Below are 22,776 nucleotides of genomic sequence, written 5' to 3'. Positions count from 1 at the left end.
CTAGTTTCAGTTATAAGTACAAATACCCTTTCTATAATTGCTTTTAACTGTTTAACATAATAAAGCTGTAATAATTCTATCTACTGTCTCCGAATTTTCATTTCTGTGGTTTTCAAAGAGTAATGATACCCCAACCAATGTTTCCAGTTCACACCGTCAGCAAATGAAGAATGATGTCCCTTTAGGTATAGACCATTCAGGTTGGCCTGGTGACAATGATTATACCACCAACCCCCTTTGTACGCCTTTTGACAACCGTTGCTGTCTTGACGGTCTCGTGTATAGAATGGTCGACCATTATGATATGTCAGAGAATCGCCTTTTGAAGATATATATGTGAGAGCGATTACTAAAACAAGCTTATTCTGTTAAACGTGATTTTTAGACATTTTTTTTAAGAATTTTATATTGTCTTGCATGAAAATGGGTAATTCTTTTTCTCAAATAGAAAAACTAAAAGTAATGCATCTTTAATTTTTTGGAAAATTACCTGCGTTTCCTTCATATTCCCCGACAGTCAAACGGTAGCTAGAGGCTTCGTTACCGAGAGAGAATGTTCGATAATAAGCATGTCTTCTTTGGTTTTTAAAGTCTGACAGATCCACTCTCAGCTCATACCAACCCTGAGATATCAGTTGATGTATTCGTTGGTTACCTGATTTATAACAAAGTAAATACATAGGGGAAAATATTACTAGATGTGCATGTTATTAAAATGAATACCCGGTATTTAATATTCATATTTAACATGTTTAACTTTTCACGTTGAAGATAAAATAACATTGAATGTGAAAAATCATTGACAAAAATGTAACAAATTAAAATAAAGAAAAGTTACTAAATTTAGAAATAATGTAAAGATGTTAAACTTAATTACATTAATTTGTAAATTATTATTACTAATGTAATAGATAAATCGATTTCAGAGAGAGAGAGAGAGAGAGAGAGAGAGAAAGACAGAGAGAGAGAGAGAGATTCAGTCTAAGGCACAAATCATATGGGACTTATGAATAAAAATTGTGATGATTTCTCAAGAAATTCTTGTTACATTATTTTATTTCATTCTCTCGTTTGTTTCGGTATCTATTTACTTCACCATTAATTGATTCTTATTACAGATTAAATTTTGAAGAAAAAAGACGTTAAAAAGTTGATAAATACATTTCTTTTGAAAAATAATGAAGATAAAACAGTGAGCGCGACCTCACAAAAAATTTAAACAGTAGAAATATAAAATTAGAGCTTAAAAGTGGACTCCTTGTACTTACCTATCCAATGTTCGTCACTTGGAACACCAAAACCATACTTGTATTCCTTCCAATATCTGTTGAATCCAATTTTTCCACTCTGTCGTCTTTGAAAAACCTAATATCATGAAAAAAGATAAACAAAAAGTGGTCTTTTTCAAGATTAATCTTTAAACAATAAAAATGTATAAAGGGGTATAATTTTAAATTCAAAGTTAACACCAACCCCTGAAAATTCAAGAGGTGGGATTAAGTGCTTATGGGGAGTGAGCGTCCCTTACTGACCGATCACAAACGCACTAATCCCTTTGTTGTATTGAAAACGTAGACGGAACATTCTATATTCACATTCAGTTCAATAAAATTAAATCAAATATTGATTTTACCGTCCAACCGCCACCAGAAGTCGTCACGTCACAATAAACTTGAAATCCACCGGTCCCCTTAGGATAAATTTTGTACACACCGCTTTTAGTATTATTCGACCAGAATAAATCTTGGCAATCCTTTGGTAAGAATGGCACTACAAATACATTTATCATTCAAATAGATTTTTCCCAGCAACTCTATATATTATCTGTTATTTCTTTTGTTTAACGACTTTGCGATTTCAATTTTTATTATTTGTATTTTTCTCCTTGAAATTTATGTTCAAGGTCAAGTACAATTCAAATTAATCAACATTCCTTTAAATTAAACAATCTCAGAATATACTTACAAGATGCCAAAGTTAAAATATTTTCCAGAATTATGAAAAGCCATGATAGAATACAGATGGCGAAAACAGAAACTTTTTCCTCACCGAAGAGAGAAAAATGAATTATTTTAATAATCAACACTTACATGTAGACGGCATGTGTTGTGAAGTGTGCTTTTGACACCTGAATTTACAGGCGCACAAAATGTTTGTTTTCATCCAGTTTTGAAGTATATTTAAATAGTGCTTTGTCTTGAAACACGGGAGTTGACAGACTGCAGGATTGAAATTTTGGATGTTGTTTTTATATATAAATACAAAAACAGTAGGACCTTGTCATAAATTTCATCCAGCTTAGTTTTAGGGTTGCAAAACAACAATAAGCATCTTACAACCACAACACCGAAGTAATAAAAAGATATTTTTTAATGATTTGTATGTTGTTTGTATGCTGCTCTATAATTAATCAAATTTAAATAAAACACACAAACAGTCAATTTATTAAGTATTACTTTGAATTAGAAATATTGATTTAATCTTTATATTATTGTAGATCACTTAATTTTCGCGACACCTTATTTTCGCGAGATAGTCATTGACTCTTTATAAGCGAGACAAAATTTTCACGAATTGTGGTCATTGCTCTATATAATCTTAAGGAATTCTATTATACGCGAGAATTAAATTTTCGCGAGCATACCGTCTCGCGTAATTACGCGAAAATAAAGTTCTCGCGAATAAAAAGTGTTTTACAGTATGTGTTCAGCTAATTAATAGACAAGTATGTGAATAAACAGTTGTGAAAAATTTTTATTAATTGTTTGTGTGTTTTTATTCCAATTTAATTTATTATATATAGTAGGTTAGGTAATAAAACACTTATTCAATGACTACTCGGTGAAACAGCCAAACTGTTGTCCAACAACAATTTGACTGTTTACCTCGTAGTCATTGAATAAGTGTATACTGTTAAATTAAGAGAAAATTACTGTTCGTGAAATTTACTGGAGATTCCTGTGTTCAGAACAGGTTAAAAAAAATGGAAGTTTACTGCATGATGGACAACTTTTAAAATAAATTGATATGTCAAGCATTTTAATAACAATATTTTTTGGAACTTTATTTCAATGACAAAAAAATGATGAAAAATTATTTTGATTTATCTCGATATATCACAAAGTCAATTTCCTTGAGTTAAATTCGAAAATGTCGTCGTGGAAATGCATCTGGGTTTTATAGTTTGCGTTTTATTATCATTTTTGAAGTAATACGAGTTCCCTGTTGTTATATTATTGTCTTCCATAAAATGGGGTTGTCAGAAAAAATTAAGTTTTTCATGGTTATATACATTGATGAAATTATTGAATTGCTTTACTTCAATCCTTTTAAGCATGATTAAAAGTGACAATACGGCGCATCTCTTCAAAATCAGACTTGTTTAAATTTTCCTATAGGATTTTGAATGTTTTTTCATACTCGTAAATGTATACACTTTCAGAAAATTACAAATTTCATTAGTAAATCATTCTGATTATTTCATTAAAATTAATAATTATTTATGGTCCATAAATATTTACATCGCAACGTGTTCGAGGTTCCACATGCCATGCTATCCATGCATGCGTATGATTTTCATAAACAAAACAGCATGGCAAGAGAGGGAAACCCGGTAGGCCTGCTACATTGAGGAAGTCGACCAAAATGAAAAACAAAACCAAAAATAGGGCTTTAAAATAAAAAGCAACTTTCCTAACAAAATTTTACTTGGGAAATTAATATTGTCATTGGATGACGAAGAAACGTGATCTCGGTGACATTCACGTGGGGCTCGCGAAGGATCTACCCTACATGTTTGTTGATACTTGCTATCATTTCTCGTATCTCCATGGCTTTCAAAGAAAAAATCAGTGTAAACTCAACGTAAAAATGCACTTATGACATATGAAAATTTTGCCATTTGAAGTGCAAATTGTATTGGAACTGCAGAAAGATATTTTGTTTGACATTTTGCCGCGATGACGTATGATTGGTGGATTTTCCTTTCCTGCATCCCAATACACAAAACGTCAACATTTGTACTTTATCATGTTCAATTCGTCTGAATGCAGACTAATATGTTAACTATTATTAATTTACCGGAGAGATACGATATTCCATTATAATTGTAAACCCTACATTGTATGAACGTGTCCGTGTCATTTTAGAATTCACGTGGTACAAGTAAACAGATCCAAGTTGTACGACCCTTGATTTTCCGGCAGATTCTAATTACGTTAATTTTGTATGAGGAAAGAATATTAATTTTATTTTCTCAAATGCTTACTTCAATTTTTTACCTTATTCCTAAATAATATATTGGGTAAATTTGAATGAAAAAGCACACGATTTGCAGCCCTATTGCCGCTTTAAGGACTGTTATGAAATAATTTGCTGAGAATATTTTTCACTGGTTTATTCAAGGAATGGTTCAGTATTCTATTCTATTCTATTCAGTCCGTGCTCTGCCCAAGCGAACACCCTTTTTATTCATGGACTAGTTAGCATGAGACTACATGGTGCTGATGGTGTCATAACAGTATTACACTTTGGTTCACGTTCACGTCAAATCATGGATGACGCAAAATAATCCCGGAATCTTTCCTTCCGATTCGGGCATTTTGATACGAGACTGGAGCTGAATTTTTTTATGAGATGAAAAACAACATGTAAACTTCCTGTATTAACCAGATTTATTAAAATTTAGGACGTGTTGATTTTTCTATATACTGTCAAGAGTGGGGAGTGATTAGGCCTTGGACTAGATTTTCAAGCACCTGCTCGACTTCGACCGAAACAAACTTGCGTGCCTTGCTGGATGGCTATGTATTTTTTGGTACTAAAATCTTTATAAAGAATGGTTTTACAAGATCTGAAAAGGAAATTTCTCAGAAGTTTGTTTTGAATTAGTTACATCTACTCAAACTTGCGCATTTTTGGTAAGAATATATAGCAGAAATTAATACTGTTGTGACACCTGCAGTAAAACCGAATTTTGTACTTAGAAATATTGTAGTCTAAGAATTAAGGTTTTAATTTGTGAGTTTAGACGGAAAATGAGAAATAATGGCATTTTTCAGCCGTCATTGCTGTTCGTTCATGTTTAATGGAGCATAGAAAATTAGTCCAGATTTCTTCTAAATAAATAAATTATGTTGGCCACACCACGGCCTGTTTTGGATGTATCGAGTGGAGAGAAATGCATGAAATTTAGAGGACAGCTTAAAAAATACCTTGCCATCACACTCGTTAACATTATTTACTCATAGTTTATTTTAAAATCTATAAATTAAAAAAATTTAGACCACACTCGGAGCAAAATAAAAATTCTGAATATGTGTAAATATCGGTTTATTTGGAACACATTGGTAACAGATAAAGAAATCCGGTCGGAAAAAAAAATTATTGAGGCAAATCAATCGTAATTAAGCAGAAAACGCCTTAATATTTCAATAATATTTATTAATTCGATGCCCATTTTAACCCTACCCCCCAACCTTATGACAAAAACTACTTCTTTCGCCCTGTTATAAAAAGCAAACTTATTTTGAACAAGTTTTCATCCTCATGTGAATCAGTATGCATCTATTAGAAAATTAAAACGAAAAAACCGCACAAGTTTAACGCGGAAGATCATTACATACAGTTCAGCTTTTGCCATATTTTTAGAAATCCGTGCTCACCGCGAAGCCCCCTGTCACAGAGTTTTGCCCGTAATTTTCCTATCTTGGGACGGATTTTTATGAAACTTGGTAAATACATTAAATAATCATCATAGATTGGAAAAATAGCAATATATCGGCAAGGAAAAAATTTAAGTTTAATTGCAGGTGTCATAACAGTATTACACTTTGGTTCACGTCAAATCATGGATGACGCAAAATAATCCCGGAATCTTTCCTTCCGATTCGGGCATTTTGATACGAGACTGGAGCTGAATTTTTTTATGAGATGAAAAACAACATGTAAACTTCCTGTATTGACCAGATTTATTAAAATTTAGGACGTGTTGATTTTTCTATATACTGTCAAGAGTGGGGAGTGATTAGGCCTTGGACTAGATTTTCAAGCACCTGCTCGACTTCGACCGAAACAAACTTGCGTGCCTTGCTGGATGGCTATGTATTTTTTGGTACTAAAATCTTTATAAAGAATGGTTTTACAAGATCTGAAAAGGAAACTTCTCAGAAGTTTGTTTTGAATTAGTTACATCTACTCAAACTTGCGCATTTTTGGTAAGAATATATAGCAGAAATTAATACTGTTGTGACACCTGCAGTCATTTCAATCCTTCCAATGTACTGAACAGTCATGAAATCAGACGAAGACTATTTTTTAATCTAAAGTAAATTTGAGAGGTTCAGATGGTGTTTTGAATACCTTTGAGCTGAAAGCTATAGAAAACTACAGAATTTTGATAAAAGGTTGGGAATTTGTCATAATGTTACATGTTATAGGATGATAGTTTGATGAGGATAAGTGTTGGATTCTTCTGGAATTTCATTTCCACAATACTTGGAGTAGTGCTTAAATTGGTAAAAAGATTGGCGGTGGTCTGAAAAACTAGCTCTAAAAACATTTCATTTCAAGATCTGCTGTAAAAACGGTGTCGAAAAATAGATGGACTGTCAATTCAGATGTTTTGGGAAGTACGCCGGAAAAGTATGAAACAGAGATCAACCTCGAACAATCTAAAGGGATTTACTGAATATAAGAATAAAAAAAATTATGTGAACAACGGGTAACAAAAACTGTATAATTTTTAGTATACATTTGCCAAAAAAGGCGTTTGAACCTTCAAGTAATAAAATATCAATATATTTACCACTGATTATTTTTACTACTGATGAAAAAAATAAGATATTTTCTCAATATATGAAGAAATTCTTTATAAATGAATCTTATAACACATTTAATAAAGATTATTAAAATAAAAATTAAATAGATTTACTGTCCATCCGCCTCCTTTGGTCTTTATATCACAGAAAACTCTGAATCCGCCCGTACCTTTCGGGTAGACAGTATACACACCATTAGCTGTGGTTCCTGACCATAGAATATCCTGACAGTCTTGTGACAGAAATGCTGAGAAGAATGTTAAAAATATGTAATTTGTATACTTCAGGGAGGCAACATTTAAATCAAAGTGATTATTTTAAGTTCCATCTGAATATTTAATAAAAACTTGCGGTGTTTTCAGAAAAAATTGCACAGTTTTTCAAGGTTATATAAATTGATATAACATAATTGCCTTACTTGAATTCTTTGTTTCAAGCATCAATGGGCTATTATGACGAAATTTCACGGAAAATATTATTCATTGATATTAAAAAGAGAAAGATTCATTCATCTTTCTAATGCTAAAATGTGTTGATTAATAAATTGTTCAAACATTCTGCTAAAACCAAGAGTGATTTTCAGAGAAACTTATAATTGAGTGACTGTTTAAAAAGTTAAAAATTAAAATTATCTGTCTTATTAAGGAATAATTCTTAATTTACTTTACCAAATTTTCTGAGAAATAGATCTAGTTAATCAAAATGGTGTTACAATTATCATATTTACTTAGTTTTCTTTGGTCTATTTTACTTGATATTGCGAGAGCAAAAACTGCTGCAAAGAAACAAAAATATCTAATTACCATAGTTGATAATGTGAGACAGCAATCTTTGAGTGTTGAAATGTTTTAGGATTTTGTACTTTATTTGTCAACAGCAAGAAATATAATCCTTGAATGTAACTTTCAAATGCACCATGTTGTGTATGCAACAGAAATGATAATGCAATTCTATCTAGATTAATTTAAAGAGAGATTTTTATCAGGATGGTATATGTAACATTTTATCCGGATGCATGAAATTAGTAGTTGTTAGCTATCTTAAAAAATCTAGAATTTTCAGGATGTGTCAGAATTAAAATGTTTCATATTACAAAAGTTGTTTTTTAAACGTGTACGTATACGTTGTAGTACATGTAGGAGATAATCTAAATTCGTCACCAAATTTAGTTTAAATTTAAGATTTCAATTTTTATATAATTGCTTAAGTAGATTTTTAAGTTGGTAAAAGCAGTGTTTCTTGCTAGGGAATCGTTTCAAACATTTGAAAATACACGTAGATAGAACAAAAATCATTTAAACTTAATGTTTTCCGATTTTCATTTCTTAAAAGGTAGGAGTTTGGTAATTTAAAGTACTCGCAAAAATGTCTGATTTTTCAGATTGATGTACATTTAATCATAGTATTTTCAAGAGAATTTTGATAAGTATGCATCTAATCAAATTGATTCTTTTTTTGTTTTTCATTTAAATACCTAATTACCCGTTGGCAGATGCAAATTGTTAAATTTCAACTAATCAGAATCAACGAAGATGTCCAAAGAACACAGTTGATGGAAAATACTTCTTCCACCAGTTATCTTACTGTACAGATCATTATCAAAACTTTGGGAAATCTGAACCGCAATTTTTCTAATGACTCAGTAGTCTATGGAGTAGAATGCAATCTATATGGACAAGTTTTTGTTGGTGAAACCAAAGGAGCACTTTATAAAAGAATCAGTTCATAGCTAGATTTCCTATTAATTATGGAGATCGACCAGCGGCTTTCTTACAAACATTTTAATTTACCTAATCATTTTATTTTGACAATGAAAGTTAGAATTCTTTAAAAGATTTATCCCCATACAAATAGTCCATCACTGAGTACACATATCCAAAGACAACAAGAAGAATTTTGGATAAGAAAATTTGGGACAGCCTTTTTCTATGGATGGAATGATAAAGTCGATATTGTTGGAAGTCTTTCCAGTCCACAGTGTGACAATGTGATTGTATTTTAGAAGAAATTTAATTCAATTCTACGAGTGGTAATTCAACTTATACTCAAAGTTCCTTTTCTGAGGAAGAAATTATTCCAAATCATATGTCGGTTTTCAATATTTTTAATATCCCAAAGAAAACAAATAAATTTGAAATACCATATCTTTATTGGATTCCAAAACTTATTACAAATCATTACAAACAAAGATACATTGCGGGTTCCAGTAAATGTTCAACCAAACCTTTACTCATTAAGAAGTGAAGGAGAAACTCCAAGAGTACTGTGCAAAAACAATATATTCAATATAAATCATATGTGCATACTAAAAAAATCCAAGGAACTTTTGGACAATTTGAAATTACAAGATGTTAACAAAATCAACAGCTTAATAACTTATTACTTTTCAACTTTACACATAATCATTCCAAGTCCAAACTTTTTGATATTGTTTAAAAAAAAGTTATTGTGCACATAAATACTCTGAAATTGACATCAAAAAGATGCTTGAGTTTCTGATTGAAAATATTTATGTGGTTTTTGGCGACCAAGTCTACCATCAATCTATTGGAATAAAGTGGGAAATAATTGCACACCGTTTTAAGTATACCTATTTTTTATTCATATGAAGCATTAATCGTGCAAAGTCTTATGGCTGAAAAGAAGAAAACCCTTGCTGTGACTTTCCCCCTAGACTTTATTAAATGTAAGCAAGTAAGTCAGCATGAATTTTTTAATGACTTAATGAATATACATGTATCAAGGAATTATATATTATAAAACAATTATTGCTGAATTTTCAGTCAATACGATATTTTAAAACGAGGTAAATTATTGACGAGCAAGTTCCTGAAACAAGAATATCAGGCGTTTCATTTAAAGTCATCATTTGGTAAATTCTATGATCGATACAATGACCTTGTCAGCAAATACGATTTATCATTGAGTCAAATACTAACTGACATTTTTCATACTAATTGTTACTGCAATATTTATACACGGAATTGACGACGGATTTCCGTAATTTTCCGTTATTTCCTGATCATGACAAGGAGCACAAGGCGGGTGTGACCGGTCAGCAGGGGATGCTTACTCCTGCATGGCACCAGATTCCACCTCTGATGTTTCAGATGTTTGCTCTGTTCTTATTTTGTATTGTTTTATGGACTTTGAGATTAAATACTATTCGTTATCTCCATATCCTCATTCGCCATCTGCAGAGTATAATTTTATCCGAGCTATTCGGTCTCGGTGAATATTGAACTTCTCAGATGGCTAAATCATCGTATTTATCTCAAAAACCACAGTAGTGGTATATTATATGATATATACAAAAAAAATTGATAAAAAGATAAAAACGAGATTACAAAAAGCTATCAGATGAAATTGTCGCAGATGCTTAAAGCGAACATTTTACAACAAAATTAAAGGAACTTTGACACAGATTTGAAGTTATTATTTTCTTTATAATATTACAAGTTACATATTTTAATAGCAATTCATACAAAAACTAATTAAAAATCTGATTAAAACTTAAAATTTTTTTTGGCGGGTTTGATTGAGACATCCTTGCACTTTCACATATTTTAACTTTATTCTTAATCTGTGTCAAAATCTGTGTCCAAGTACCTTTTAAATTTGTTTATCTTTCTTTATCCAGCTGTCTTTTTTTCAAATACGCAGCAAAATAACACTTTTTATCTGAATAACCACAAATGGTTTGAAAAAATATCTTTTTTGAAACAATTTTTATATAAGGTATAATATGAACATAAAAATCGATTTTTTTTTTCAAAACTGTCACTCCAATAAATATTTTGAAATAACAAGTACTTTTCAAAAACCCTATGGGGTTAAAATTATAATGCCTCCGAAATGCAGTAGCAGAAACCTTAATTCCAAGATACTCTTTAATATTGTGTGCTTTGGTTTTGGTTAAATTCTAAGCTTTCTTTTCTTCACGACCACAAATGTTCTTTGTATGAAGAAATTTTAAAAAGAGTTACATGTAAGGTATTGATGATCAAGTTGATGAAACAAGAATATCAGCATTTTCGTTGCATGTCAACATTTCTTGAGTTCTATGGCAAATACAGTGACCCTTTCAGCTAACACAATACAATCTAACATTAGTTCAAATGCTAACTGGCGTTTTTTCATACATATTGTTTGACATGATTTACACACTTAGCTGTAAACGGATTTTTTTGCTATTCCCCGATCATGACAAGAAGCACACAACATCTGTAAACGGTTTGCAGTGGATTCTCGCCTCTCTATGGCACCTGGTCCCATCCCTGACCTTTTCTAGCTCTGTTCCATAATACATGTATCATATCTAACCTAAAGTGTTTTTGAACGTCTGTGCTCTGCACGCAATTTAATTTCTTAAAGGACTTTGGGCTTGAATACTGTTATCTCCATATTTAATTTTAAAAAAAAACGATGTGTAGAATAACTGGTATTACTGGTTATTCCTTAAATGTTTCATTTAAGTTAATGAATATTTTTTCTTCATTTTTTAAATAACATATTTATTTGCAAATTACAAAGTACATCTTTTTTTAAGTAAGTTTCCCTAAATGGCCTTATGTGACTTAACTTTTTTTCCCAGATTAATGAAAACTTTGCCACTATACAGATAGCCTTTTAGGCTTTTCTAAACATTAGTACTTTTCGCCAGTTTGAGAGTGAAAGATTTTAATACTCAAAAAACACTGAACATGTGTTTTGATTGATTAATTGATTGTATATAATGTAATGCACCTCTCGAGAATTTTTCACTCATATGGCTTATGGAGACACCACCACATGCCGGCGGAGAGCTGCAAATTTTGCTTGTTTTTGTGTGACCTCAACGGGTTATTTTTAGAATCAGATCAGATGCTAAGAGATGTACTGCTCTGTTAGATTATGTTAGAATGAGCTACTTTTTTGTAGTATTTGTTAAGTCAAACATAGTTTGATGACATTATCATTAAGAACTAAAAAATTTTATTCATATGAACACAAAAGAATAACTTTAAAAAAAATAAGAGCGGGAAAAAAGAATGTGATATAATAAAAACGTTTGATGCTGAGACAATGACATGGATAGGAACAACCCTACCCTGGTGTCGGATTAAATCTTTGGTTGATTGGATAAAATGTCATTTTGATTTCAAAAATTGGGTCGGTTCATAGTTTGACACCAAAATTGAATTTGATTTTTTTCTTTTATAGAGGATTATCAATCCCCGTCTTATTCATGAGAGCAAAACCACTCATGATAATTTTTTTCTAACTAATAGATAATTGTTGTTTATCTACTATCATCTGTAGAAAAGAAAAAAGTTAATTTCATTTTGAAAATGAGTAAAAAAATGAAATCAAAAGTTTTTTCTTTCAATATCACTGTATTATTTTAAAATTCTCTATATATCGTTTCCTAAAATTTATCATTTTGATTTTTTTGAGTAAGTACTGAACTATAAAGCATATAAAATACTTTTACGTGCATTCAATAACTATGAATAGATTTTTAAAAGATATTTTACACTTTTAAAGAGGAAAACTTTCCAGTTATGCTTCTTTCATATTAAGTGGCAAAAAAATTATTAAAATTGATTTTGCATTATCAATCTGAAAACGCATCTGTTGCAAGTGTGTCACATTTCATTCCAAATTAGTTTAATATTTTATGCACCAATATAAATAGAGGAGACGAAATGAAAAATCATATATATTGTAATGATCCTCTCATTGAAGGTGAAAACTATTTTTTTAAATGTGTATTATAATTTTAAAATTTATTTTTCATCTTTAGTTATTTTGGTTATGATATTTTTATGTTACATGTGGTTTATTTTCAGATTGCGAAGGAGATGAGAAACTTTATAATAATTGGTTCCATTCTGGCCTTCCATATAGTTTCTGGAAATATGACCTTCTTAAAATATTTGAAAACTCAGGCGAGCAACATGGAGAAAGGCCTCGACCTTGTTATCAAAGGAGGACTTCCTTCAAATAGTAAACAGTTTGAGGAAAAAAAACCTTTTACAATATTAGGATAGGATTTTTTAAATAGATAGTTTGATAATTATATTTTTTTCTCTTCAAGTGCGTGCGGATTTCAACTTTTTCCGTATAATGCAAATCAAAATTTTATCAGAAAACTTTATTTTTTAAATATATCATCATAATCATTTGAAATAAAAATGCTAGTGTATATGAGACTTGCAACTTTTCTAAAAAAAAAAAAAAAAAAAAAAAAAATATTTTAATGCTTAAATTAACGAAAATTCAAATATCTTTAACTTTGCCATATTGTATTATATATTATATCGATAACAATATAAACAAGAAAAACGAGATAAACGAGAAAAACTTGAATGAGGAATTATACCGTTAATCAAATTCAATCAATAAAAAGGCAATTGCAGTTGCGATATTTTCCTAATAAATGATATGGTTATAATTAATTAAGTACAGCCTTGCATTTTAGTAAAGAAATCGTATTAACATGCAAATCATTATTTGTAGGGAAAAAGAAATTATATAATTTTTAATCTTTATTAAAAACAAATACTTGGAAATATTATTTTACTTAACAATAAGTGTATTTTCCATTCATTTTTACAGACATTGTTGCGTTTTCGGCTTATCAATCGGCTGCTAAAAGTTACAAAGAACACGAAACATGGATCTTTGATACAGTTCTCGTCAACGACGGGAATTCATATGAGAAGACAACAGGAATCTTTACTGCACCTTCTGACGGGACTTATGGGTTTACCTGGTCAACATTAACCGATCCAAATAAAATGGCTCATCCCTACCTGAGAGTTAATGGTCAATATAAAGGATTTACAGGATTCAATAATGCCGCCACGTCACAGACATTTTGGAGTAGCGGCTCTAATACGGTTCTAGTTCGACTAAAGAAAGGTGACAAAGTCAACATTGCGTCCGGATATAAGGCAGCATTTGCAAGAGAAAGATTAACTTCCTTTTCTGGATGGAAGATGCACTGATTTTGTTTCTAATCAATTTTTCTTGCTGAAATTAATAGTAAATTTTTTTTAAAAATATTGTTTTTATCTTTGACGTATCCTTAAATGCTCAATTAAAGATTGAAGTTGATGAAGATGCATTGAATACAAAAAATTACTGGTTCAGTGAATGCTTAATTGCCGTTTGCCAAATGCGTATAATGTAGAAAGAAAGACGATTTTTTAAAAAGTTCATCTTTTTTTAGAAAACCTAGGTCATGGGTAGACTTACATTCGATATTTAGAAGAGGACTAAAATAAAAGTAATCGTTTCCATAACTTCCTTGCCAGCTTTTAAATGCTGAAAAATACTAGTATGTACGTATGTACTACCAAACTGGGTCTAAATAATTAACAAATAGTAAAAAATAATTACTCCATAAATGATATTTTTTCTTGTGACTGACTGTAAATTCTTAATGATTATTAGAGTCCCATGTTATGGCATCCAATTCGATATTTTATTATATTGGATAATTTTTTATGAATTGACAATATTCCTACATGTACGTTGATTCGATGTATCCCCTTGAATACGATATAAGATACCACAGGTTCTTACACATTTTGGATATTTTATTTGAAAAAAAAAACAAAACGAAAACGCTAATGGTAAATAACAACAACAAAAATTTGTGATAAACATGATTTCAGCATTCCTCTTGTCATTTCATATATTTATAAAATAAGAGCATTTTCTATATGAGAACAGTTGTACAATATGCTCTTGCATATCGAATCATAGGAAGATACATGTATATATCCTTTATGCAAGAGTTTAAGATGTTTTGCTTCACATATATGGTAACTAAAGTACAACAAAACCTGTCAAAACATTTAGAAAACAAAGCATTTATAAAAACAAAGCATTTCAATTATTCAACAGAATTTATCATGTTGAGGATACACCAAAGGTTTCCATAGGGCAAAATTTAATTTGCTTATAATTCTTTAATTATCAAAGATATATAACATATAAAAAGATATCATTTAAAAACTTGTTAATTTTACTATTTAATGATCCTAATTTAAACTTTTATTTTTATCTAATTAAAAATCATTAATATTTTAATGTAAATATAAGTGAAGTTATATTTTTTAAATCAATATTTTTTTTGTATTCCATTCCTCGAATCATAATTTTAAAAAACTTAAAAAAGAACTTAAAAACCGTATCTCAGATTTTGTTTTAAATCTTTTAATTCAAAAGGTTCATCCAATTGTCTTTCAATGTTACCAATTTTTAAGGCTAATTCTACATTTACCCCAATAATTCGAGAACTAAACAAAATATCAAATATCTGTGATACGGTTTTATGAACACATATGTGAGCCGCAATCTAGCCATTTTTGAAGAAAAAGGTAAAAAAAAAAAATAAATAAGATAAGGGACCTGAGTCCTTTCAAATAATACCAGCAACTGTCTGATCTTACTTTATATCAGAGGGCAAAAACCTGTTACACAACAAAATCTGCAAAAGCTAGAAATATATGACACAATGGAGATTAAGCTTTGGATAGCTGTCACTTATCCGTATTTCCTATGCATCCTAAGTAAAATATTGAAAAGAATGGGATGTTTTTTTTCTATATTTAGGTTTTTTTAAATGAAGTAAATCAAGAAAGGTTTCCTGGCGAAATGACAAAAACTAATGTCTACCTCCTGTTTCATTGTCATTGGAGACCTATGTTAGATTTCCATCCCTAAATCTAGAGTCCCTATAGTGTAATTACTGATAACCTCTGTGTGAGTAATGAAGAATTCCCCAAGTGGTCACAGTGATTTATTGCATCTTCATGAGCAAGAAGTTACAGTTCAAATCAGAAACTTCAATAACGGCACATTCACATGTAGTAGTGTTTATGTTTGGTTATTGTTAATAAATAAGTCAACCATTTAATATTCAGCAAGTATTTTTCATGCAGTATAAAGCTGTGATTAGCCGAAAATCTCAAAATTGACAACATTCTTTAAAAAAGCCTTTGTTGTATCCTTAAAAAGGGTAACTCTTAAGCAAGTCTTTGTCTGTATTTTCGCTTGTATATGTTTTTATATCAATTAGTAGTATGTCCATCAAAACTTATAAGAAGTGCATAGATAGTAGAATTGGCATTCTTGCAGAATGACTGTTGGAAAGGAGCGAAAATCAAGATGTGTTCGTGAAACACTGATGTGCCCCGTATAGCCACATAGCAAAGACTAAACTTTTCTTCAATGCAAATTTAATTCATTAGTACCAAAAGTAGGGTATTTTCACTAGAAATACAATGGTGAAGTATGAAAGTAGGCCAAGGTTAAAATTTTTTCATAAGTATAGAAATTTCCAATGTCAAGGTCAAAAGATCAAGGTAATGGTATCCAATGAAAGGTCTTGGCACAAAAAATACAGATGTGAAGTATGGAAGCCCTACCCCTACCCTTCAAGAGTTATGGCCAAGGCCCAAAAAAAGATTAAAAAGTAGGTCAAACTCCAAGGTCAAGGTCAAAGGGTCAAAGACTTTCCTATCAAATGAAACGTCTTGTTACAAGGATTAAATTTTTAATGCCGGATTAAATATGTATGTAATTATGAAAGCACTAGCCATCCTTTAAAAGTTATGGTCGAGGTTTGATTTTAAAAGTAGGTCAACCTGTTTTGTCCATAGTATTAGTATCTTATCTTTCTTAATATATTTTTTGTAAAAAAAATTTTTGAAACTGGATTTAGCTGCAATACGGCCAACTAAATATCAGGTAAATGTGAAGAAAAAAATCATTTGATAATTTTCATTAATACTGCTTTAATCCAGCTTCATTACACTTACTCTTTACATTGTCCCCAATCCGAATAATAACTGTGTTGGAATGGGTTGTACGGGTGTTTTATTGCATTAAATGTAACTTGTTCCTTACCTTAAGTGTTTTCAATCCAGTGTATAAATTGAACATAAAACATTATTAGGTTTTGAGGCTAAGTTTCATGCAACCCAATTAACATGATTAAACATTGATCACAAATATATTGTGCTGTCTGCACAAATACCCTTACCTTCAGGAAAACTATATGGTATATGCTCCTTGTGTATTGTCTGTATATTTTAAATCATTAATTACGGCAATGTTTTTATCACATTTCATAGAATAATAAGGAGTTCAGAGGTTATTGAATGTTTCAAGAACCTTCTCTATCACAGATGATTTCGTATAAAACTATTTTAAAAATTATCACCTTTGCTTATTTTGAAATATTTCAGTAAAAAGAACACTTAAAATTGTTGTTCAGTAAAAGTGTTGGAGGGGTTTCCTGCATCCCCTCTTATCACACTCACCCGAAAATATATATTTGATTATGTTTTGTTCACATCAAAAAAAGTCATAGTCGTTTCAATATCTTTCTAAAACAATTAGTTTTAATTTGGAATCTCTCGATCTATTTTTGTATCAATGTAGAGGAAATAAATCCTTGTATTCACCTAGTATAGAACGTCACGTGCAGGTCAATACAGCGTATTATTATACCTATATTGATAATACTCAAATTTGATTGGCTGGAAAGAAAACTTTAAACTCCAAATGGTACTGTTTACAGCGATTATGACCTAGGAATCATTGCACGTGGGATATATTGACCCGGTCATTATATTTAATGACCGCTAAAAATGACCGCTTAATCAAAAATTCCTTTTTTAGTGAAGTTAATGCATGAAATAATTATTATTCGAGAAGAACAACATGTTTTTAAAATTGTGCATGGTGTGTTTTGCATTACCATACAGAATACGGTAAAATTTTATCGTTACAATATATCGTTACAGTTCAAAATAATGTAGAAGCGGCTCTTTAAAGAGTTGAATTCTGTGTTAGATTTTGACTGTGTAGAGAAAAAGTAATCGTTAGTTATAACAATGTATGTCGCTATCAACCAGATGTGGTTTTAATCAGTAAATCATGATGCAAAAACTTACACGACTTGCAGACGTCAATGTAAACAACTTAGCGAATCCCGATCCCGATCAAAGAAAGAGTTGGTAACGGTTAAAGATTCATACTTTTCAATATATATCGGTATAATAAAACAATTGATTACCCCTTGTGAGATCAACATGGTGAAATAAGGACCCTCGACCTGGCCCACTCGATGACCTGCCCTGACTTCGGCCGCTACGCGGCCTCGGTCAGGACAGGTCACCTCGTGGGCCAGGTCTCGGGTCCTTATTTCACCATGTTGACCTCAAAAGGGGTAATTAATTGTATAGTATTTTTCTAACATAGTTGGATCTCAGCCAGTCAGAGAGATGGAAATCATTCAATCATATAATAATGTATATTTTCATATTCCAGTCCTAGCCTTTAAACACATTCATTTATCCCTTCCTCTACCAAAGCAATGAACATTTAAAAAAAAAAAACAAAGGTATTTGATATTACATGTAAACATAAACTAGGTTAAATGATTTTTCAAAATAAATTGAATTTGTCATAATATTTGTTTCATTCAATAAGTGTATTATTTTTCTGTATAAACAATGATCTAATTAACAAACATTTTCTGCAGAATATATATCTATATAATATAAACTTTTATTATATGATTGAATAATTTCCATCTCTCTGATTGACTGAGATCCAACTATGTTAGAAAAATATTACGTTGTATTGACCTACACGTGACGTTCCAGGTCAATACAAGGATTTATTTCCTCTACATTGATCTAAGAATAGATTGGGGAATTCCAAATTGATACAAATTGTTTTAGAAAGCTATTTAAACGACTATGATTTTTATTTTCATGTGAACAAAACATAAGTGAATATATAATTTAGGTGAGGGTGGTAAGAGGGGATGCGGGGACCCCCCCCCCTTCTTCCAACACTTTTACGGAACAACAATTTTTTTTTTACTTTTTGGCAGTCACTTTTCCCTGATAATACTACTTCCTTTCAAAATCTTTCCTATAAAAAGACTGACATTATATATTTTTTTCATGGCTACTAAAATTGATTTTTAAAAAAATTTCAAATTGATACGACTGGTAAAGTTTATTAACATTTTCATTCTGCTACTCTCTTGTATTTGGCTAGGACTTAATAAAATGCTAACAAGTTATGAGCTGTATCATTTTATCAGTGAATCATATAATAAAACAATTATTGCTGTTTTTTCGGTCAATACAACGATTTAGCCATCTTCGAAGTACAATATTCACCTCGCCCTTCGGGCTCGGTGAATATTGTACTCCTCAGATGGCTAAATCATTGTATTGACCTCAAAAACCAGCAATAATTGTATAATATTTTATCTCTCTGCATTGACACAAGCCTTTGTGATAAAATTCATTCACTCTTTAAAATCTTTTATTCAATATTGAGTTGTACATAAGTACGCTGTAATAGTTATACTGTCTTCAAATTTTCATAGCCGTGGTTTTTAATGAGTAATGGAATCCGAACCAGTGGTACCAGTTAAAGCAGTCAGCGAAAGAGGAGTTATGTCCCTTCAGGTACAGACCATTTAGGTTGGCTTCATGGCAATGATTATACCACCAATTCTCTCTGTACGCTTTCTGACAACCATTGCTGTCTTGACGGTCTCGAGTATAGAATGGCCGACCGTTATGTGTTGCCATAGAATCGTCTTATAAATCGGAGGGCGGAGGATAGTGACCAACTTTTTCCAAGGCCCACTTCTTTTTGCTTTAACTTTTTTTAATTTTAACTTTTCCTTTTAATTTTTTGGCATACAATACTACAGTTCCTTCATATCACTATGCTGTGGAAAGAAGGGGGGGGGGGCAACCAACCTTTCAATGGACAATGCCCCCCCTCCCCGGTTGCTACGTGCCTGTTTAATTTTTTGTTGTAGTTATAAACACAAAAGCAAGGCCGAGGAAACGTAGTGTAATATGTTTATTTATATAGAGGAAAATAAAACAAATATGATTTTATACACGTTTATTTCGATATTGGCGTTTGTTGGTCGTGGCATATTTAAAGCAGCAGGGGGTCGCCAAGCGTAAAAGGGCGACCCAAAATAACAACAAGCAGCAGCAAGCAACATGAAAGCATAATATCACATGTACATATAATAAGCATAATAAGCATAATAATGGCCGTTCCGGGTATGCCGCGAACGGTAATTAACCTTACAATTTAATTTTATGTACATGTATTTTAAATAAACTTTACAAGTTTACATGTATGTTGTAGTTATCGTTCCGGGTTATCAAACCGCGAACGTTACAAAGGATATTTTAGCAAGCAAAGCACTGTGCATGAAGTTTGTTGAAAGCAGTACACATTTTGCACAGCAACTGAGTTTGTTTCAAGTAAGCAAAGCAGACCAATTCATGAATTTGTTGAAAGCAGCACACATTTTCACAGTAAATGAGATTGTTTTAAGAAACAGCAGCACAATGAATTATAGCATCAGTTGAATGGCTCGGCGCAAACGCCACATGGCCGAAACCTTTGGAATCCATAGGTTTCGGTCACCCCATAAAATGGGGAAGCCGCATTCAACTGACCCACGACCAACCGCCCAAATTTTAACCTATTTACTAGGGAAACTGTAATAATCCCCTTGAAAATAACTCGAGACCCCCCATCCCTCCTAAATTTAATTCTTCTGTATAATGAGTACTCAGACAGAAAATTTTGATTCAATTGATGTTTTTAAAATGTGTAAAGTTTTGAGAACTTAAGCAAAATTTCATATATTAGCTTACACTGGATTATTTTATAGCAAAATAATATATATTAAAGATGAAGAATTATATGTGCCAATATGTTAAGAAAAATTTATGTGGAGACAAAATATTGTCCCATCACAAAAATGGCAGATCCTGATCATACAACCCCTCTCATTTCAACAGGAGCATGTATGAATTTACTCTGGCTGGTTTCAAGCAACACTGTACTAGATAAAACCTACTTTACTTACCGTGCAAGATTTCTTTGGGAATAAATCATGTTAATTGTATTATTAAAGGTTATCTTTAAAAAAGAGTTTTAAAGAAAATTACCTCTCCAGGCTTATAGTGCTCACATGTAATATGTAACTCCCAACAATGACTCCAAATGGGATCTTGAAATTATACTTGATATTAATACTTGATATGCCACTGGCTGCCATCTTTTAAATGTTTATAATAAAACAGAAAATGATCCTTCTCATCATATTTTAATTCTATTTTTAGCAGTTCTTAACTCTATTCTATTATAATAATATATTGCTTTTTCAACCAAACTAATCTGTATAACTGAGCAGCCTGTACATCATAAATGGATATTTCTAGCTACTTAATTATATGTGCCAGGAATATAGTACTTTTTAAAGTTGACTTAATGTCAATTACATATAATTTATCTATTAAGATAATAGAGTAACTTCTCTACCTAGAAATATGACAGAAACAGGACAAATATTACTAATAAATGGCTCATACACAGAGCAAAACCCCTTTCCCCTATCAGACTGGCTTGCAAGAATACATGATTACATGTGTATTTTAATTATCCCTGTAGTTAAAAAATTAAATAGGAATTATTGTGTTGACCTTGCCTGACAGTACATTCTTCCTAAATTACAAACAGTACTGTATATCACTTCCTAAAAGGTATGGAGAATGAAACAAATTAAAAAAATTTCTTAATTCACCAAAATTGAAAGTGTGATCTTAAGGAAGACCTTTCTTGTTAATAAAGGTTTAATCCATTATACACTGAACCAGTTATACCTAAAAGTACTGTTCAATCAATGTGAATCATTTTAACTTTAAAGCCTGTGGCTGACAAATAGAATTTTGCCTATTGATTCTGAATGAATGATATGTTTAAATGGCATGAATCTAATATAATTAGTGGAAAAATTTGACAAATGCTTTAATTTCCAATTCATTAATAACAAAAGTTTTGTATTTTCCTACAATTATTCCCTGACTGAGGCTGTTGGTGAAATTCCAATAGGTTGGATTTATGAATGTTTCTACATGGGGATCTTATAACTAGGGTTATTTTGTTGAATACAGGATAATTAATGCAATTAAATTTACTCTCTGATTGATGTATCTTGAATGAAATCTATGAGCTTATATCATGCTTATCAAGCTAAGATGTCTGATCACAATACTTAAGACCAAAGAAAATTGCCATTGTAAAATACATTACCTTAATTGGCCTGATCTTTGTATATTAAAACAGGTGGTGCTAATGAAATCAAATCCAAAATTAAAGTCCTTTAAATAATTGCCTTCTGGCTTATCAATAATTTGCTTCTTGTGAAAATACTGAAACCGATCCAAAATTATGCCTAAGTCATAAAAATACCCATACTACATGTACGATTAGTTTATATTTATGTGTACTTGACTTGATAGCCTTGGTACACTGGATCTTGAAATAATAAATCTTATTAATACATGTAAATACTCCCAAATCTGTTATACTCCTGTGTCATGATAGCCCCATAGCAGCTCTCCCTAGTAAGTGCATAATACAATTTTCTACTCAACATCCTATCCAATTTATACTTTTCTCAAAGACTTCAATTTCCAACCTAAGAGTCAGACACTAATTGTCTAGCAATAAAATTCCCCTTTATTCCCCAAAATTGAATGAATTGCATGTTTCTCCCCTATTTATGTGTTATGAATTTGTATGTCCTAAGTTAATTTCAGCAATATTTTCAACCCTGGTGTTTTAGTATTCTATCTGATGTAAATATTAAATAAACTTTAAGCTCTAAACAATAAAATAAAATTATTAAGAATAGCTTATATGAATTATTTTAAGTAAAACTACTTATGTAAAAAAAAAATGCTTTAGCTGAAAACAGGCAATCCACTGATAAACTTAAAATTCAGATATGTGTAAAAAGGCAGACACACTTTCAAGTAAACACAAGTATTAAGGCGCAATATTTTTACCAGTATATTTTGTTAATTGTCGAATTCCTTTTATTTAAAGTGGC

At 31.1% G+C, this 22,776-nt stretch overlaps 2 protein-coding genes across 2 annotated transcripts; one reads left to right on the top strand and one right to left on the bottom strand.

Annotated features, from left to right (window-relative positions):
* Nucleotides 1–80: 80 nt before the first annotated feature.
* On the bottom strand, nucleotides 81–7,258 carry LOC134240242 (ryncolin-4-like). Its single transcript, XM_062722336.1, has 5 exons — nucleotides 7,237–7,258; nucleotides 6,932–7,065; nucleotides 1,269–1,365; nucleotides 491–655; nucleotides 81–319 (listed from the first exon to the last, which is right to left on the bottom strand). Exons 1-5 carry the CDS (start codon nucleotides 7,256–7,258, stop codon nucleotides 81–83), a joined length of 657 nt encoding a protein of 218 aa, XP_062578320.1.
* Nucleotides 7,259–12,655: 5,397 nt separating this feature from the next.
* On the top strand, nucleotides 12,656–13,822 carry LOC134240277 (cerebellin-2-like). The gene is made up of 2 exons (XM_062722379.1): nucleotides 12,656–12,806; nucleotides 13,419–13,822. Exons 1-2 carry the CDS (start codon nucleotides 12,662–12,664, stop codon nucleotides 13,808–13,810), a joined length of 537 nt encoding a protein of 178 aa, XP_062578363.1. The 5' UTR covers nucleotides 12,656–12,661; the 3' UTR covers nucleotides 13,811–13,822.
* The last annotated feature ends 8,954 nt before the right edge of the window (nucleotides 13,823–22,776 follow it).

The sequence above is a fragment of the Saccostrea cucullata genome, unplaced genomic scaffold (assembly GCF_032062105.1).
Source record: "Saccostrea cucullata isolate Sc308-1 unplaced genomic scaffold, CSIRO_AGI_Scuc_v1 ctg1496, whole genome shotgun sequence".
NCBI classification, from domain to species: Eukaryota; Metazoa; Mollusca; class Bivalvia; order Ostreida; family Ostreidae; genus Saccostrea; species Saccostrea cuccullata.
The sequence above is the reverse complement of the archived record's forward strand: the minus strand, read 5'-3'. Positions and strand labels throughout refer to the sequence as shown.

Coding starts and splice junctions, on each gene's coding strand:
- LOC134240242 (XM_062722336.1), bottom strand. CDS start 7,258: ATGCTTGAAACAAAGAATTCAA. Junction 7,066..7,236: donor GCTTGAAACAAAGAATTCAA/GTAAGGCAATTA, acceptor CATTCTTCTCAG/CATTTCTGTCACAAGACTGT. Junction 1,366..6,931: donor CCAAAGGAGGCGGATGGACA/GTAAATCTATTT, acceptor TCATGATATTAG/GTTTTTCAAAGACGACAGAG.
- LOC134240277 (XM_062722379.1), top strand. CDS start 12,662: ATGAGAAACTTTATAATAATTGGTTCCATTCTGGCCTTCCATATAGTT. Junction 12,807..13,418: donor AGGAGGACTTCCTTCAAATA/GTAAACAGTTTG, acceptor TCATTTTTACAG/ACATTGTTGCGTTTTCGGCT.